At 38.5% G+C, this 20,522-nt stretch overlaps 1 protein-coding gene and 1 long non-coding RNA gene across 2 annotated transcripts in view; one reads left to right on the forward strand and one right to left on the reverse strand.

The window, feature by feature from the left end:
- Positions 1 to 926, forward strand: part of EYA4 (EYA transcriptional coactivator and phosphatase 4) — a 384,171-nt gene extending 383,245 nt beyond the window's left edge. The window contains exon 17 of the mRNA XM_081530658.1: positions 709 to 926. Coding sequence (XP_081386784.1) covers positions 709 to 837 — 129 coding nt within the window. The 3' untranslated portion in view covers positions 838 to 926. The remainder of the gene's footprint in view (positions 1 to 708) is intronic.
- A 10,789-nt stretch (positions 927 to 11,715) lies between these two features.
- LOC145521770 (uncharacterized) overlaps positions 11,716 to 20,522 on the reverse strand; it is a 78,930-nt gene continuing 70,123 nt past the window's right edge. The window contains exons 2-3 of the long non-coding RNA XR_014065671.1: positions 19,378 to 19,473; positions 11,716 to 12,937 (exon numbers count right to left, since the gene is read on the reverse strand). This is a non-coding gene — a long non-coding RNA (uncharacterized LOC145521770). The remainder of the gene's footprint in view (positions 12,938 to 19,377; positions 19,474 to 20,522) is intronic.

Here is a 20,522-nt window from a genome sequence, read left to right on the forward strand (position 1 = left end):
CCAAATGGAAAAATAAAGATAAGAAAAATATTAAGAAGTCCACTTTTAAAACAAAACAATGACTGCATTTAATTGGATATAACTTTCAAGGGATTATATCTTCCCTGAACGACTGTAATAGTCTTTTTTTACTATTCTCTCTGCTTCCAGCTTCCACTCACTCGAATCTCTCCTACACTCTACCCACAAATTATCTTTCTGAAGTTCAACTCTGATCGTGTCATTCCTCAGCTCATAAACCTTCAATGACTCCTCATACTCTGAACAATGAAGTCCGGACTTGAAGCAGCCATTCAATTTCCAAATTTGCTTTCCAATTCTGTCTTCTACTTTATGGTCTTTATAGTTCCATTCCCTTTATGGCCCTTAGAGCTCTATCATCTGTAACCACTCCTATTTTATGTGTCCACCCGGCATATTCCTATCTAACTATTTAGTTCCCTGTTTCCAGCACAGCAGTCTTTGTATATTTAAGTTCTACCCAAATTTGCATGCCTAGTTCACATACCACCTGCTACAGAGTGAATCATATGCCCTGTCAAAATGCATAGTTTAAAGTCTTCACCCACACTATGACTGTTTTTAGCAATGAGGCATGTAGGCAGGCAATGCAGGTTATGTGAGGTCATAAGGCTAGGTTCTTAATCCTATAGGGTTTGTGGCTTTATAAGAAGAGGAAGAAACAGCAGATCTCTCTCTCTCTCTCAGCACACACAGAGGAAAGTCCACGTGAGGACACAGCAACAAGACAATTCTCTGCAAGCCAGGAAAGAGTCCTCACCACACACCAACTCTGATAGCACCTTGATCTTGGACTTCGGGTCTCCAGAACTGTGAGAAAATAACTTTCTGTTGTTTAGACCAGCAAGTCTGTGCTATTTTGTTATGGCAGCTCAAATTGGCTAATACACTACCTCTTCTACAAATTCTCTCTGATCATCACCATTTTCCTTCCTCTATTCTTATGACATTTTCTTTGTATCTGTACTATATTATTTATCACTTTCTGGCATTAATTTCAGTAATTTAGTGTATAAGTTAATAGAAATGCTTAATTGTTCCCTAATGTAAAAGCAGTGGGATGAGGGCAGTTTAGGTCCGGTTTGCAGACTCCTTGCTCTAAAGATTCAGTCTTGTCTTTTCCTTTAATTTGTTCACTCTGCTATTCCCATTCTGAACGTCACCTGATTGTTCAAGATAGTTGCAAAAGCTCAAGCCATATGTCTTCCAGGACCCAGGAAGGAGGGCAGGAGAAGGAAAGGGGCCAAGAACTCATCTCTCGGCAGAGCCAGCTCCCCTTGTGAAGGCTTTCAGAAATACATAACAGCACTCGGCATACTTTGACATTAACCAAAATCTAATTATCTATCAAACTCTTTGTGACCTTATGAACTGTGGCCCACCAGGCTCCTCTGTTCATGGGATTCTCCAGGCAAGAATACTGGGAGTAGGTTGCCATGCCCTCCTCTAGGGACCTTCCCCATGCAAGGGTCGAAATGGTGTCTTTATGTCTCTCGCATTGGCTGCTGCTGCTAAGTCGCTTCAGTCGTGTCCAACTCTGTGCGACCCCATAGACGGCAGCCCACCAGGCTCCACCGTCCCTGGGATTCTCCAGGCAAGAACACTGGAGTGCATTGCCATTTCCTTCTCCAATGCATGAAAGTGAAAAGTGAAAGTGAAGTTGCTCAGTCGTGTCCGACTCATAGCGACCCCATGGACTGCAGCCTACCAGGCTCCTCTGTCCATGGGATTTTCCAGGCAAGAGTACTGGAGTGGATTGCCATTGCCTTCTCCAATCTTGCATTGGCAGGTAGGTTCTTTACCACTAGCACCACCTCTCTGCGCTGTATTATATATTGTAGCATATTTATTTTATAGATAGTAGTTTGTACCTCTTAATCCTCTTCCCCTTTCTTACTCCGCCTTTCTTTCCTTTACCACTGTCCTCTATATCTGAGAGTCTGCTTTTTGTGTGTGTGATATTCACTAGTTTGTTGTATTTTTTAGATTCCACATATAAGTGATATCATTCAGTATTAACCTCAAAGTCCATCCATGTTGCTGCAAATGGCAAAATTTCATTCCTTTTTATGGCTGACCAGTATTCCAATGTATATAGAATATTATTTTCTTTATCCAGTCATCTACTGATGGACACTTAGGTTGGTTACATATTTTGGCAATTGTAAATAATGCTGCTATAAACATTGGGGTGCATCTATTTTTTAAATTACTGTTTTGGGGGGTTATTTTTGTATACCCAGGAGTGGAATTGCTGCATCATATGGTAGTTCTATTTTTAATTTTTTGAGAAATCACCATACTGTTTTCCACAGTGGCTACACCAATTTACATCCCTACTGATAGTGTATGAGGGTTCCATTTTCTTAACATCCTCACCAGCATCTGTAATATTTGGGAGTCTTTTTGGTGATAGCCATTCTGACAGATTTTTTTAAGCTCCCAAAAGATTGTAAGAGCAATTTTTTTTTAAAATAAGAGAAATAGTTTTCATATACTTCTAGGAGAGGAAATAGTGTCTGCACACATTTCTATTCTAAACTTGATGACTTAGCACTATCAGACAATTATCCTTCACATTTTTCCATGGACCATGGTGAGATGGAGTGGGTAAGATGCTACATTATTTTGTCTTACTTTGCTTTATTTAAAAACCTACCCTCTTTTTTTGGGATTATACTGAGGACAGAATACTTACACTGTCACTTACATTTTCTATCATCTCTTCTACTTTTCCCTTTTCCTTTTCTACACCCTAATCCCTCTTACTCTAAACCAGCATTAGAAGTCATAAAGGATGGCAAAGGATATATGAGATAAATACAAGTGATGGAGTAGAGATATGGGAGGGGTAAATTCCCACTCTCTCAGCCCTTTCTTCTACGTCCCACCTTATGAAGCTTCAGGGGACATCCAGCAGAAGCGAATTCAGAAACAAAAGTATGTGACTATTGCTTGCTACCTCCTTTCATCAGTTTCATAGCTGGACTGAGCCAGTGGAATGCTGGTTAAGATGCTGCCCCAATGGGTGAAAGGTAGGTTCCTTTTAGACTCTTTTAATCCCCAGTCTTATACATTAGGATCCACATTACTATTAATTTTTTCTCTACTAAAGGCATCAATGAAACAGAACACAGTCTCTGGTCTTACTCCACTGTGGCATTCCCCCATGAACACAGTTGTTAGCACAGAAGTATTCAATCTCAGATGGTAAAGAATCTGCCTGCAATGCAGGAGACCTGGGTTTGATCCCTGGGTTGCCAAGATTGCGTGGAGGAGGGCATGGCAACCCAGTCCAGTATTCTTGCCTGGAGAATCCCCATGGACAGAGGAGCCTGGTGGGCTACAGTCCATGGGGTCACAAAGAGTCAGACACGACTGAGCAACTAAGCACAGCATAGCCCAGCACATTCATATCTAGCAAAGGATCTTTGCCAGGTCTAGCAGAAACACCTAGAGAAATAGAGGCATCTCCGTTTGTTTATCCTAACTCCTCCTTTCTCCAATGTATCCAATCAAATCTATGGTAAATAGCAGATGTTGTTAATAAGAGCCACAAATATGCCCATTTTCCCAGGAGTGCAACTGAAGGATTTTCTGTGAACACGGTAACAAGTGACAAATTGTTCACGTTTATTTTCCTGAAATGTTTTGACTGCTGAAGTTGTTCTATAGCAGTTCATTAAAAGACCCATAAAATATGTAAGTTTACATTCTATAAAAAGATCATCAGGAATTTCTTGGCTGATAGTATTCCTTCTATTAAGCATCTGTTTTCTATTTTCTAAAGGATTGCAGCAGTGGTTGTCCAATTGTATATTAAAAATAGTTGATTTAAGCTTCATGAAAATGTTGTAATTTCTTATTAAAGATTAGTAACCCACCAATGAAGCTTCCTTAGAAGGCAACCAGCAATGTGTATGTAGCACATCTGGTTTCAAAATATTAAAAAATGATAAACACTCACCGATCCAACCCATCTGTTCCCTCCATCTGCATAATTATCTTATTTTTAAAACTAGGACATGCACTGAGCTTGACATTGCACAAAGCTGAAGAATTTTTTCCTCAGTGTCTGGGCAGTAATGGATGATTGAGGTCAATTTCAGAGAAATGTCAAGTTGATTATTGAATATGTAGGCATTCTGGAAAAATGGTTGAACTCTAATTCCAGTATAAAGTAGATTATCTTTGATTTGAAGTTGTGGGTAGAGTCAAGTGGATAGAATATTTGAAATCACAGACTAATGTTTTTGATCAAAGAGTGTCAAGAACTCAATGAAAACTATCTAATTTAACACTGTTAATAGTAGTTAGCACTTACTGAGTGCTTAATTTATGTCATGCCTTATGCTAAGTACTTTGTAGGCATTATTTCATTTAGTTCTCATAACAACCCTTACTAATCTCATTTTAGAAAAGAAAATCAAGGCTTATCGAGTTTACCCAGAGCCACATAGCTAGTGCATGGTGAAGCCATGATCCATATTTGGGAAATATGACTTCAAGGCCCATTCTCCTATGCTCTCTGTGATGCGGCACACAAAACACCTTTTACAATAGTACCAGTCTTCTTTGCCGTAACAGTTCTTTCCTGAAATCTGTCTCTCTCAGATATCAAGAACTTCTTCCCCAAGCTGCATCTCATCTACAAATTTGTTAAATGATAACATGAATACTAATGATAATAATTAATACTTGCTTGGGTGCTGTGTTTCAGATGTTATTCTAAGCTCCTTACAGATGATTTAATCAAAATAATAACTCTACAACATACCCTTGCTTTTCACATGAGGAAAATGAGACACAAGGAGTTAAATGACTTGCTCAGATCAAACAATTAAGAAATGAAGTTTCAGGAACTCTGGCTCCAAATCTATAACAGAAATCACTTGCTAGGCGCATGTGAGAGCCATGTTAAGTGCCAGATGTGCAAGGAGGAGTAAAACATGTTCATCTCATTTCAGTTAGCATATTTTCTTGGTTCATCCATGTTGGACCATGTATTGGAACTTGTCTTTTTTATGGCCGAATAATATTCCATTGTATCAATATGCCACATTTTGTTCATCCATTCACCTTTTGACAGGTACTTGGTTGTTTTCACATTTAGGTTATTATGAATAACACTGCCAAGAACATTGGTATATATCTGTTTGAATTCCATATTTTATTCTTTGAGGTATAATGTATTCTAGGAGTGGAATTACTGCATCATGTAGTTAAAATGGCAAATTTTTATCTTTACATTCATTTTTAACACAATAAAATAACAGAAAAAAACAGCATTTTCTGTGTCTGAGGACTCGCAGATTAATAAAAAATGAAAGAAATTTCAACTAGTAATTAAAGTAATATGATACATGCTTTATTGGTAGCTTGTGCAACATATTGTGTGAACTAGAACATGCCTGGGATGGCTTAGTATGAGTGTAGGGCTTTAGGGAAGATTTCAAAAATAACACTTGGGAAAACTCTTAAAGGACAGGGAGATATTCTCAAGGATGATGGTGGAGATATTCTCAAGGATGATGGCTGATAGCACTAGGAGTGAGGAAGGTCAGGGGGGCTGGAGAAAATATTTCAAACAGAAGAATTCTCATGAACAGGGTTCAAAATGTACATAAGCCCAAATGCAGCTAATTTCCTGTGTCAACTTGATAGGGCCATAAGATGTTTAGATATTTGGTTAAATATTATTCTTGGTGTGTCTGTGAGGGAGATTTTAAATGGGATTAACACCTGAATCTGTAGACTGTGTAAAGCATATTCCTCTCCCTAATGAGGTGGTTTCCCTCTAATCAGTTGAAGGTCTAAATAGAACAAAATGGATGACCTTCCTGCAAATAAGCGGAAACTCCTGCCTATTGAGTTATAACATTAGTCCTCTCCTGTCTTCAGTCTCAAACTGAAACATTGGTTCCCCTGGGGTGTTGAGCCTGCAGGTTTATGGACTTGAACTTACACCCCCAGCTCTCCTGGTTTTCATACCTTCAAACTAAAAGTAAAACTATACCATTAGCTTTCCTGGATCTCCAGCTGACTGGTTACATAGATATTGGGATTTCTCAGCCTCCATAATCCTATGAGCCAATTTCTCATCATGATTCTCTTTCTGTATAAATATCTTCTTCTTGGTTCTGTTCTCTAGAGAACCCTAATGAATCCACAGACACATTGTAGTTTGATGTAGCTGTGTGTGAAGGTGAGCAGAGGGGATGGGAATGCTGTTTCACAGTTTCTAGAATTAAAAACCTTATACTCCTATCTGACAATTCTCTCTTCTGTATCTATTATCTGTTTCCAAATTCTGTTGACTCATCTTTAGAATGATGTCTTAGCTGTTTATCCCATATTGTGGCTATCGTTACCCTTTGGCGTATGACTCCATCTTAGCTTTCATCTTCCTCTTCATGCCTGTGCCTGCAATCTGTGCCTCAGCCATCCTTGGTTATTACTAACACGTCCATCACATGCACTTCCCTCCCTCTGTGTGTTCGCTTCATGCTTTCTTCTCTCCCAAGAATGCCCTTTCCCCATCTCTGTTGTGATTATATCAAACTCAAAAGCTTAACGTTTTATAAAACAACACAAGCTCAATAGGGAGGAAAAATCTATTTGTTTTTTGTATTCACTGCTCTGTCCCCAGCGTGTAGGACAGTGACTGGACCGTGAGGTAGAGGTAAGCACAGAAAGAGAGAGAAATTAACCAACAGACTCAGTACCTAGGATGAATTGTCAAGAGCATTCAGCTCCACCTGTACCCTTCCCATTTTGATTATATGAACTTAAATTCACTCAAATTTATTTCACATGCAACTGAAAAAACTCTGATCGATCTACTATCTAGAGAGGTTTAGCCATTAAAAGTTTTGAAAGAGATTTTTTACAAGAAATTGATTATAAAATGATTCCAACATCCTCCATTGTCTCCTGTTTTCCCATTCTTTGGGATATGTAAACACTAAAATTCTCTTGTAATCACAAGTCCCCTCTGAGCCAGAAAGAATATCCAATTTCTGAATACCTTAAAAAATGAATGTTAACTAAAAGCTAAAAGAAACACCTTGTAGTCAATTTATGAACCAATTACTCTTAGGATAGCTAACTACTCTTTCTATTTGATGTGAAGGTGCTGCCTTGGTCCATCATGTTCTACCATGTCTAAAATGATAGGTTTCACTATTAGCTTGATAATTAGCTTAATAATAATAATATGTAAACCATTAGTTTAAATACAAGTCTCATTATTGCACTATGTTTGTTCCCTCTGTACTATTAAGAAAACATAACTTGTTTTTATCACTTAGGATTTCTGCAATTACGGCTTTCCTTTCTAGAATCAGTGAAAGAGTTTTCATGTATTTGACATATTCTAAGTGCCAAACATTCTTAATAAGTGAAGAAAGACGGAAACAGAAGTACAGAGAATAAGTCATCTCTGGACCCTGATGAACTCTCTGTCTTGAGCTGTGCCATCAAGTTAGGCATCCTGATTCCCAGATCACAGTCCTTAGTCCTTTTATATTGCCTTCCCCTTTTTAAATAATATTTTCATGTGTATCTAGAAAGTACGTTTCAAAGCGTAACTCCTCAGCTAAGTAAATGAGGGAACCAAGCCTAAGCATGAGTATGAGAGGTAATCTTGGTGCTTTTTTCAGTAGAAGTAGATTCAGTTCAGTTCAGTTCAGTTCAGTTCAGTCGCTCAGTCGTGTCCGACCCTTTCCAACCCCATGAACCGCAGCACACCAGGCCTCCCTGTCCGTCACCAACTCCCGGAGTCCACCCAAACCCATGTCCATCGAGTTGGTGATGCCATCCAGCCATCTCATCCTCTGTCGTCCCCTTCTCCTCCCGCCTTCAAACTTTCCCAGCATCAGGGTCTTTTCCAATGAGTCAACTCTTCCCACGAGGTGGCCAAAGTATTGGAGTTTCAGCTTCAACATCAGTCCTTCCAATGAGCACACAGGACTGATCTCCTTTAGGATGGACTGGTTGGATTTCCTTGCAGTCCAAGGAACTCTCAAGAGTCTTCTGCAACACCACAGTTCAAAAGCATCAATTCTTCGGCACTCAGCTTTCTTCACAGTCCAACTCTCACATCCATACATGACCACTGGAAAAACCATAGTCTTGACGAGACACACCTTTGTTGGCAAAGTAATGTCTCTGTTTTTCAATATGCTATCTAGGTTGGTCATAACTTTCCTTCCAAGGAGTAAGCATCTTTTAATTTCATGGCTGCAGTCAACATCTGCAGTGATTTTGGAGTCCACAAAAATAAAGTCAGCCACTGTTTCCACTGTTTCCCCATCTATCTGCCATGAAGTGATGGGACCGGATGCCATGATCTTAGTTTTCTGAATGTTGAGCTTTAAGCCAACTTTTTCACTCTCTTCTTTCATTTTCATTAAGAGGCTCTTTAGTTCTTCTTCACTTTCTGCCATAAGGGTGGTGTCATCTGCATATCTGAGGTCAGTGATATTTCTCCCATCAGTCTTGATTCTAGCTTGTGCTTCCTCCAGCCCAGCGTTTCTCATGATATACTCTGCATATAAGTTAAATAAGCAGGGTGACAATATATAGCCTTGACGTACTCCTTTTCCTATTTGGGAAGATTAGAGGATTTCTAATATCAAGTTAATAGGTCCTATGTTGCTGACAGAAAGTCAGTAGGAGAATCTTTTATGCTTTAATGGCCCTATAGCAGTTAACTTTAGAGGGATTTTTCAGGATAATAACATCTTAAAATTTTTCCCATCCAAAGAAAATATCAAAATTGTTCTTTGGCATTTTAATAAAGCAAATGCATAAATTTCTCTCTATCTGTGGTCTCATTTAATGCAGTGAACAAGGAAGAATAGGAAGACATGTAAGAATTTAATGTTCCAGAATTCCAGAAAATTTAGAAAATTCCAGAATTCTTCCAGAATGCTTCATACAGTATATACTAATCTCTTTAAGAGAGGCTCATAGTTTTTCCCCATCACCTTTTTTATTCTTTAATCAAAAAGAAATTCTTCTAGATATTGACTGATTTAGTTTGATAACTAAAATATTTCCCAAAAATCCAGTAAAGCTTCCACTGTGATAAAAGCAAATAAAAAGAACCAAGAAACCCATTTCACTTATTTACCATCACTATTGTTTTCATTCTCCTCACAGTGAGTGGTATGTGAAATATTTTTTTGGTCTTCTAATTTCAAACATCAGAGTAGCCATAATTTTGTTTATGGTATAGCAATATACCAAGATGTAGATAGTTGAGACATAAAATATCACTTTTTAAAAATAGAAGTTTGACAGTAAGAAAGTTTAAGGTTTTTTGATAGAGAGAAAATATGTTATAGATTTCCTCATTACATGTTTTCTTATGGAGTGTTTCTCAAAAATATCCCTATAAGTACTTGTTGTGGTACAGGATCTTGGTGCCAATGAAAATTCAAATGCTTTAGAATAACTGTTAGGAATATAGCTTTTTCCGAAGCTCAGAAGAGAAATAATAGCATCTTTGTTGTTGTTCTTCCTTTCCTGCTACTGCTTTTGTTATAAAATTGTGTAATCCTGCTATTTTTATATCATTTATTTGCATAATCTGTGGCTCTATATAAATACAAATATAAATACAACTCAAAGTATAACAAAATTGCTCTTTGCCATCCCACAGTAGATTCAGGGAGTGATTTTCCTAAAGAATTCTGAATGAATTTTACACACAGAGAAAATGGTATTTGTTTTGCCTGGAAGAAAAATATGGCAGATGGGCTAGAGACTAACCAGCAATTCTCAAGCTGAATCTGACCTCTGTACTCCAATACCAAATTAGATCTCAGAGACAGAGTTTTGGTGAAGTAAAAAAAGGTAGCTTTATTGCTTTGCCTGGCAAAGGGTGCCACATGGGGGCTAATGTCCTCTAAACTTCATGTCCCAACCAGGAGGGGATAGTAAGGAGTTTTATAATAGTGGTTCACAGAGAGTGTGATCAGCTTATGAATATTCTTCTGAAGGGTTGTTGGTGAGTTAAGTGGGAGTCAGCATCATCAACCTTCTGGTTGCAGCCTACTTTCTCCCACCTGGTGGGGGGTTCCAGCATCTGCAAAATAGCTCAAAGATATTGTTATGTATGGAAATGGAAGCAGCGACAGACTTCATTTTGGGGGCTCCAAAATCACTGCAGATGTTGACTGCAGCCATGAAATTAAAAGACGCTTGCTCCTTGGAAGGAAACTTATGACCAACTTACACAGCATATTAAAAAGCAGAGACATTACTTTGCCAACAAAGGTCCATCTAGTCAAAGCTATGGTTTTTCCAGTAGTCATGGATGGATGTGAGAGTTGGACTATAAAGAAGGCTGAGTGCCAAAGAATTCATGGTTTTGAACTGTGGTGTTGAAGGAGACTCTTTGAGAGTCCCTTGGACTGCAAGGAGATCCAACCAGTCCATCCTAAAGGAAATCAGTCCGGAATATTCATTGGAAGGACTGATATTGAAGCTGAAACTCCAATACTTTGGCCACCTGATGTGAAGAACTGACTCATTTGAAAAGACCCTGATGCTGAGAAAGATTGAAGGCGGGAGGAGAAGGGGACGACAGAGGATGAGATGGTTGGATGGCATCACTGACTCAATGGACATGAGTTTGAGTAAGCTCCAGGAGTTGGTGATGGACAGGGAGGCCTGGCATGCTGCTGTCCATAGGGTCGCAAAGAGTCAGACACAACTGAGCGACTGAACTGATTGTTATGTATATCCCTTGAGGGGGCCCCAGGACCCTGCCCAAGGCTGCACTATTGTTTCTGTTCCTCCCTTGTTTCTGCATCCCCTCCCTTCCTTAATTAGCAAATGTTTGAACCTGCCCTTGGAACTCAGGGAAAGTCAGAGGCTGAATGAAGCCTATTTCCTGTAATCAAAAAACCGGGGACACAGAAAGGCTCCTGTGCCCAGGAGTCTCACAGGATCCTGTTCAGTTTCAGTTTCATCAAGGAAAAGATGAAATTGCCTCATTTATAGCCTGCTGCTGCTGCTGCTAAGTCGCTTCAGTCATGTCCAACTCTGTGCGACCCCATAGACGGCAGCCCACCAGGCTCCTCTGTCCCTGGGATTCTCCAGGCAAGAATACTGTAGTGGGTTGCCATTTCCTTCTCCAATGCACGCATGCATGCATGTTAAGTCACTTCAGTCATGTCCGACTCTGTGTGACCCCATGGACAGCAGCCCACCAGGCTCCCCTGTCCACGGGATTCTCCAGGCAAGAGCCTGCTAGGTGCTTAATAACTAATTGTTAGATGAAACATTGTTTGAATGAATGAATAAACAAATGAATCATAGACATACTGTGAAAAGACAAACTTTCAGGAGTTTCATTTACAGAGTTCTATTACTTAGAGCAATGATGCTACCCTTCTCCCCAAAACATGCTGCATATGATGCAAAACACATTTAGAATCAACTAAGATATAATGCAATATACCAGATGTGATTTCAGATTTTCTCTACATAAAAATTATAGAATAGATAGAAATGGATGGCCATTTGGTTTGTGTTGTTTGGACGTTCTCGTCACTAAGAGAACCAGAAAACATCTTAGCATTTGAGGCTTGTGAGAATAGATAATTCAAGAAGGGGAGCAGAGCAACTGGCTTTACTTAAATCGGAAGAAAAGAAACTCTATGGAAAAATACAAGTAAAATATCATGACTAGAGCTTTTTACTGATCTTTCAGCTACAGATTAAAAAAAAAAACCACATACACAACAAGAGAAAAGCTGAGGTCAGATCCAGGATAAAATGAGTCATGTTCTAATGACTAAACGCAGCCTTCAGATTATGGAAACACAAATGCATTTATGTCAAAATTTGTGAAATGGGGTAAACGACACTAGATAATCACTGTCTTGATAGCTTTTTTTTTAAAAAAAAAAAAACAATTGTGGTCTTCCTTTTACTATAGCAATTGTTACTCTTGCAAAATGATCTTTAAAAAGTAGCATTTTCCCTGTCTTTGTGACCTCACATTAAGAAAACACCCATATTTCTACTTTAGTTAACACAGAGGAAGACTGACTTCCCAACTTTAGAGAGAACAAAGTTATAGTCTTCAGAATACGTGGGTGGTAATTTGAACTTGACCTAAAAAAGTCAAGCTTACAAGTAGTCTAACTTCCAGAGACAGAATGCATACACTGAAGGCTAGAGGTGCTATTTTCTTTCTGTAACTATGAGGATGGCATACATTAAAAAAAATACCTTTGAAGGTGAATCAAAGATTGTCATGTGGGCCAACCTCTACTGCAGCTTTCTTATTTTCGATCCATTACACAAGAGTTAAACAAAATGTTTGAATGGAACTTTTAATAACAAAAGACATTTATGATGTTTACTTAATGTTTTGGACCATTAAGCATCAATGACATGAGTTATTGTATGTAATATCTGGCCAGAAATCTTTTGACCAGGCTGTGTTTTACTACTCTTGGAGCTGCCAGCATCCCGATTTGAAAAAAAAATCTGTGGTCAAATCCTAGTTTTCTCAGAGGACTTTGGATTTGAAAATATCTTCCGTTGCCAGAAAGTACCTTTTGAAGTTTACATTAAGATGGATATTTATTTATTTTTTCTCTATAACAATGACAGTGGTTGAGATAAACTGTTTAATTCTAAATAGAAAACACATCTGCTGTGTCTGCATTGTTTGTGGTTGCTGGAGGGGTGACAATTTAAACCAAGTAGCACACATGACATTTTAAGTGAGATGTTGTGTGAGGGCTCACAGCTGCTGTCGTTGTCCTCTCCTGCTCAGCTGGGTCCAGTGGGGACGCCCGAGCCAAAGCTGCCATTAGTGAATCCTCTATGGATGGACACCCAGAGACATCTTCTGCTTTTCCTCATCCTCAAAAACTGGGAGAATGGCAACCTAGAATTTACAAACCAACATTTTCCCTGATTATACCTACCTGTTGATTAGTAAAAAAAAAAAATTTAGAATATTTTTGAAACTTCTTCTCCACCCCAAATCATATTGACTTTTGAGAGTGCACAAAATCTATAGATTGACTTAGGGAATGGATATCTTTGTAATATCCATTTCTTCTCTGTAATTTTCACGTGCTATATAAAATCTTCAAAATTTTCTTCATATACGCTTGTGTATTTCTTGTTACATATATGCTAGTTCAGTTCAGTCGTTCAGTCATGTCCGACTCTTGGCAACCCCATGAACCACAGCACGCCAGACCTCCCTGTCCATCACCATCTCCCTGAGTCTACCCAAACTCATGTCCATCGATTCGGTGATGCCATCCAGCCATCTCATCCTCTGTCGTCCCCTTCTCCTCCTGCCCTCAATCTTTCCCGGCATCAGGGTCTTTTCCAATGAATCAGCTCTTCGCATCAAGTGGCCAAAGTATTGGAGTTTCAGCTTCAACATCAGTCCTTCCAATGAACACTCAGGACTGATCTCCTTAAGGATGAACTGGTTGGATTTCCTTGCAGTCCAAGGGACTCTCAAGAGAATTCTCCAACACCACAGTTGAAAAGCATCAATTCTTTGGTGCTCAGCTTTCTTTATAGTCCAACTCTCACATCCATACATGACCACTGGAAAAACCATAGCCTTGACCAGATGGACCTTTGTTGGCAAAGTAATGTCTCTGCTTTTTAATATGCTATCTAGGTTGGTCATAACTTTCCTTCCAAGGAGTAAGCGTCTTTTAATTTCATGGCTGCAGTCAACATCTGCAGTGATTTTGGAGCCCAGAAAAATAAAATCAGCCACTGTTTCCACTGTTTCCCCATCTATCTGCCATGAAGTGATGGGACCAGATGCCATGATCTTAGTTTTCTGAATGTTGAGCTTTAAGCCAACTTTTTCACTCTCCTCTTTCACTTTCATCAAGAAGCTCTTTAGTTCTTCTTCACTTTCTGCCATAAGGGAGGTGTCATCTGCATATCTAAGCTTATTGATATTGCTCCTGGCAATCTTGATTCCAGCTTGTGCTTCCTTCAGCCCAGCATTTCTCATGATGTACCCTGCATAGAAGTTAAATAAGCAGGGTGACAATATACAGCCTTGACGTACTCCTTTTCCTATTTGGAACCAGTCTGTCATTCCATGTCCACTTCTAACTGTTGCTTCCTGAGCTGCATACAGGTTTCTCAAGAGGCAGGTCTGGTGGTCTGGTAAGGTGTTCTGCAATTTTTTTTTTTTTTTTTGTCACTTTGAATGAGATCTTCTCTGTTATACATCATAGCTTCTGTTGCTTTTATGAGAGAGTTAATGCTTTTTACATTAGTGTTATAACCTGCATTCCTAATAACTTTTAAAGTTATTTCTAATAGGTTTTCAGTTCATGCTCTATAGATATTTTTTGTAACTTATGATAATGTTGCTTTCTCTGTTGTAATTATTATTACATTTGTTGTTGTTGTTGTTACAATTGTTGTTGTTTAGCTTCTAGTTGTGTCCAATTCTTTTGTGACCCCATGGATTGTAGCCTACTAGGCTCCTCTGTCCATAGGATTTCCTAGGTAAGAATACTTGAGTGGGTTGCCATTGCCTTCTCCAGCGGATCTTCTTGACCCAGGGATCGAACCTGGGTCTCCTTCTTGGCAGACAGATTCTTTACCACTGAGCCACCAGGGAAACACTGTAATTATTGCATCCTTATATAATTCTCTTTCCTAAGGGAATTATCTAGCACTTCCAAAACAATATTAAATGATGATTCCAATAGTGGGCATCTTTTTCCTCATTTAGCAGAGATTTTCACCATTAAGCTTGATGCTAGTTTTGTTTGGCAGCAGCAGTTTTGGTTGTTTACTTATTTCTCCTATTCAATCCATAAAAGTTTTAGCATGTATTTATAAAGGATAAAGTTATTTTTTTTATTTTTATTGAAGTATAGTTGCTGTTTAATATCATGTAAATTACAGATGTATAATAAAATGATCCACAATTTTTAAATGTTATACTCCACTTAGAGTTATTATAAAATATTTGCTGTATTACCTGTGTTACATAATACATCTTTGTAGATTATTTTATACCTAATAATTTGTACCTCTTAATGCCCTACCCTTACCTTGCCTCTCTCTCATTCACTCTCCCCACTGGTAACTACTAGTTTTTTCTGTGTATCTGTGAATGTCTGCTTCTTTTTTGTTATATTCACTAGTATATTTTAGATTGGACATATAAGTGATATCATAATTATTAATCTGTTGATGGGCATGTAGGCTGCTTTCATATCTTGGCAATTGTAAATAATGCTGATATGAACATGTATCTTTTCAAATTGGTGGCTTTGAGTCTTTCAGATATATATCCAGGAGTGGAGTTGCTGGCTCATATGGTAGTTCTATTTTTAGTGTTTTAAGAAACCTTCATACTGTTTTCCATTTCTGTCAACAGTGTGTAAGGGTTCCCTTTTCTCCGTATCCTCGCCAACACTTGCTATCTGTCATCTTTTTGATAATAGTCATTCTAACGTGTGTGAGGTGACAGTCCACTGAGATTTTGAATTGTATTTCTCTGATGATTAGTGATGTTCAGCATCTTTTCATGGTATCTACATGTCTTCTTTCCAAAAGTGTCTATTCAGGGAAAAGATCCATGCACCCCAGTGTTCATGGGATCCTTATTTTCAATAACCAAGATGTGAAAGCGACCGAAGTATCTATCAACGATTGGATGGTTGAAGAAGATACGTCATATATCTACATATATACCTATACAATGGGATAGTTCTCAGCCATAAAGATGAATGAAATCTTGCCATTTGCAACAATGGGGATGGACCTTGAGGATATTATCCTCAGTGAAATAAGTCAGACAGAGAAAGACACATACAGTATGTTAGTGCTTATATCGTCAATCTAAAAAATACAGCAAACAAATGAATATAACAAAACAGAAACAGATTCACAGATATAGAGAACAAGCTAGTGGTTACCAGTGAGGGAGAGGCAAGACAGAGATAGAGGATTAAGAGATACAAACTACTATATACAAAATAAATAAACATTAAGGATATATTGTAAAGCACAGGGAAGTATAGCCATTATTGTGTAATAACTTAAATGGTGTATAATCTGTTCAATCAATATACTGTATACCTGAAACTAATGTAATACTGTAAATCAACTTTAATAAAAAAGAAAAAGATGCTTTTGACATGGTAATATGACTCTGAAAATCAGAATGGCAGTAGACTTCCTACCTGTCATTTTTGCTCCTCTCTGAACATCTGTCTTTGTCTGCAATCCAGTGTGTAAAAGAGAATTGCTCAATAACTCCCAAACCCTCATTTAATTAATATCCTGAGAAAAACCAATCATCACTGTATCACAATTCCAAATTCCCTACAAACACAGATTGTAAAGATTACCTGGCCCACATTGGGAAACTGGTATACTTGTGTCTAATTCATGATATCCAAAAAAACAGGAACACATCCAAAACCATGGGGTTGTGGGGAGCCTATGCCATGGCTGCAGCAAGGCTTTCTTTGAAAAAGCGATCAATATTAATTAGCAAAGACCTCAAATGATGCCTTCTATAGTTTCTAATTCACTTTATTAATGTTTTTAAATGGACAAATCTTTTAAATTACCTAAAACTCCAATGTGCAAATAAACACATTTAAATAAATTTTGGTAAACTAATCCTGATATTATGCTTGCTACAAATGAAAAGCTGGGCAGGGTCCATTCATTAACCCATCCCATTGAGAACATTGTCTTAGTTTCAGCTCGTTACAAATATCCTTGGAGACAAGAGCATTTCACAAATATCCCATCCCTCTGCCCCACGGTCCTTTTTAATTGATAAGAAATTTTTTTGAGCACCAGAATTCTTCTCCCTATTGGATTTTCTCTCTCTCTTTCTATCTTTTTTAACTCAGGATTCCAGCTCCATTCTGCAACAAACCTCTGCATTTAGCAGGCAATTCTGTTTCTCATGGATTGGTAAATACTTGTACTCACAGGCCCTATTGTCTTGGGTCCTTACTGATTTTCAGAGAGCAGCACATGTAAGACAGACTAAGCACTCTCTTCTGCTAATGTTGATTGTCTCACAGAAGTTTGCTCAATTTCTTAAGATTTCTCAGCAATTACAGGAGCTGTTGAGAAATACAATAGGAGTAAACCATCCAGTCACAGTGACTTAAAAATATTAATACAGTTTTCATCCTGAAACATGAACAGATGTGTTAAAAGATACAGAAAATTTGTCCCACTTTGCCTGCATGTCACCATTATTTATTAAAAAATCCTGTGATGGGAAATTTTTTAATTCACATGTCATCTGTGCTAATTTGTTTTAACCCAAATACCTACAACCCTAGGAGATCAACAAAGTGTAGTTGGATAAGCATTGGACTAAAATATTAGAGCCAAGTTTGGGAACTTGATACCAAGTAACATAATTTAAGAAAATTCTCTCTGAGCCTCAGTTCACCTTTTTCACTTTTCTGTACCTGTGCCTAATAACATCTGCCCTACTTCAGTCGCAAGGATACTATAAAGATCCATCAACAAATTTTATGATAAAATATTTTTTCATTTTATAAAATGTTTGTTTTCTTTGCTGTTGTTGTTGTTCAGTCGCCTAGTCATGTGCAACTCTTTGTGACCCCATGGACTACAACACTGCAGGTCGCCCTGTCCCTCACCATATCCTAGAGTTTGCCCAAGTTCATGTTCATTGCATTGGTAATGCTGTCCAGCCATCTCATCTTCTGACGCCCCCTTCTCCTTCTACCCTCGATCTTTCCCAGCATCAGGGACTTTTACAATGAATCATCTGTTCACATAAGATGACCCAAATACTGGAGCTTCAGCTTTAGCATCAGTCCATACAGTGAGTATTTGGGGTTGATCTCCCTTAAGATTGACTGGTTTGATCTCCTTGCTGTCCAAGGGACTTTTAGGAGTCTTCTCCAGCACCACAGTTCAAAGGCATCAATTCTTTGGCTTTCTGCCTTCTTCACGGTCCAGCTCTCACAACCATACATGATGACTGCGCAGACAGCCTTGACTATATGGACCTTTGTTGGCAGAGTGATGTCTCTGCTTTTCAACACACAGTCTAGTTTTATCATCGCTTTCCTGCCAAGAAGCAATCGTCTTCTAATTTCGTGACTGCAGTCACCATCTGCAGTGATTTTGGAGCCCAAGAAGAGAAAATCTGTCACTACTTCCACCTTTTCCCCTTCTATTTGCCATACAATAATGGGGTTGGATGCCATGATCTTAGTTTTTTTAATATTTAATCTTAGGCTGGCTCTTTCACTCTTCTCCTTCACTCTCGTCAAGAGGCTTTTTAGTTTCTCTTCAATTTCTGCCACTAGAGTGGAATCATCCACATATCTGAGGTTGTTGATGTTTCTGCCACCTATCTCGATTCTAGCTTGTAACTCATCCAGCCCCACATTTCTCATGATGTGCTCAGCGTATAGGTTAAACAAACAAAAGTTTCTCTGGTTTCAGGTGCCTATTCTTGGTCCTCTTTATACTCCAGCAGGACCCAATCAAGTGCCTTAACCATAGTCTGGTCTTGGTGACTGTTAAGTAATGAATTAAATAATCTCTGATGCTATCATCACTTTCTATTGTCTTGTCCAGCATGGTAGACATTTGTAGACTCCTATTCTTATATCACTTTATATCTGCTCCAGAGTTACCAACTGCTCTCATGTAAGTTCATTTTCTTTGATCTCTTTATTTTTCTGAGCAGTATTAACCATATATCTGTTAACTTGGAGGCTCAGTGAAAGGGGGAAAAAGTCCGTTAATGTGTCTCTATGTAAGATTTGCACATATAAGGCACTCAGAATTGTTTGTTGAATGAATGAACTAATAAAAGCAATTTCTAATTGAGAGAAGGGTTTTAGAATACAGATAGAGAATTGATGTATCCTCAACATGGATGATGGAGAAGGCAATGGCACCCCACTCCAGTCCTCTTGCCTGGAAAATCCCATGGACAGAGGAGCCTGGTAGGCTGTAGTCCATGGGGTCGCTACGAGTCGGACACAACTGAGCGACTTCACTTTCACTTTTCACTTTCATGCATTGGAGAAGGAAATGGCAACCCACTCCAGTGTTCTTGCCTGGAGAATCCCAGGGATGGGGGAGCCTGGTGAGCTGCCATCTATGGGGTTGCACAGAGTCGGACACAACTGAAGCGACTTAGCAGCAGCAGCAGCAACATGGATGAAATCTTTAAGAGAGACTGATGTTTATAAGAATAAAACCATGGTATCCTCAATGTTGTACATTTTGTAACCAAAAAATCCACTACATCCCACAATCAATTTATCCCCAATATATACTACTCACCATATGACATACCTTAAAATATGCTCCAATTCACTCTGTTTGAAATCTTCAACAGTAGAGTGCTCTTAGCTCAATCTCTCTTTATCGAAGACTCCATGATCCCCAACCCTTCACCAAAACAATAGAATAAATTATTCCATTCAAATAGTTACAGCTTTCCTAATAATAAGATGATGTCTGTTTAGCTAAAATATTCCATTCATGAGGAAAAACATACATAAACATTTTAGGTATCTGAACTTGTAAATTAAATTTGTTAATTCATTTGACAACTATTCATATGTGTCAGTCCTTATAAACAGTGCTGGGAATACAGATAATAATGACCTATAGTGTCTACTTTCAAATGGTTCAAACTCAAGTACTAGAAATGACTATCATTTTGTTCAGCATTGTGTGTAATGCCATGGCAAAAATCAATTGACCTATCTACATTTAAGATACTTGAATAAGTATCTTATTTATAACTTCTAAAATATTTTACTTTCTCTTTACTATCTACTAACCTTGCAATATGCTTTACAGGAATTATATTAAGACCTACAATAATCTTGTGAGATAAATATTACAGTCTTCTCTCTGTTATTTCACCTAATGTCAGCCTGTATGTAACAGAATCAATTTTTGAACCTGATCTGTATGGCTTCAAAATTGGAGCTGTTAATTTCTATTTTATTCCATCTCTGACAAAGAAGACTGATTTAAGTTCCCCTCATGATTAGAGCTGACATATGTATCTTCAGTCTTCAACATCTCTTCATTGGAAAGACTGGAATGGCATCAGAGAAATCCATAGTTGGGGAGGAACTTTATTGTAAACCCCAGGGTGGTGGTGATTTAGTTGCTAAGTCATGTCTGACTCTTGTGACCCCATGTACTATAGCCCTCTAGGCTCCTCTCTCCATGGGATTCTCCAGGCAAGAATACTGAAGTGGGTTGCTATTTCCTTCTCCAGGGGATCTTCCAACCCAGGGATCAAACCCAGGTCTCCCGTATTGTGGGCAGAATTTTTACCAAGTGAGCTATGAGGGAAGTTAAACCCTGGGGTTCAGTTCAGTTCAGTTGCTCGGTCATGTCCGACTCTTTGCGACCCCATGAACCGCAGCACACCAGGCCTCCCTGTCCATCACCAACTCCTGGAGTTTACCCAAACTCAT

This window comes from Giraffa tippelskirchi, chromosome 9 (assembly GCF_054371585.1).
Source record: "Giraffa tippelskirchi isolate mGirTip1 chromosome 9, T2T-mGirTip1v1.2.pri, whole genome shotgun sequence".
NCBI lineage: Eukaryota > Metazoa > Chordata > Mammalia > Artiodactyla > Giraffidae > Giraffa > Giraffa tippelskirchi.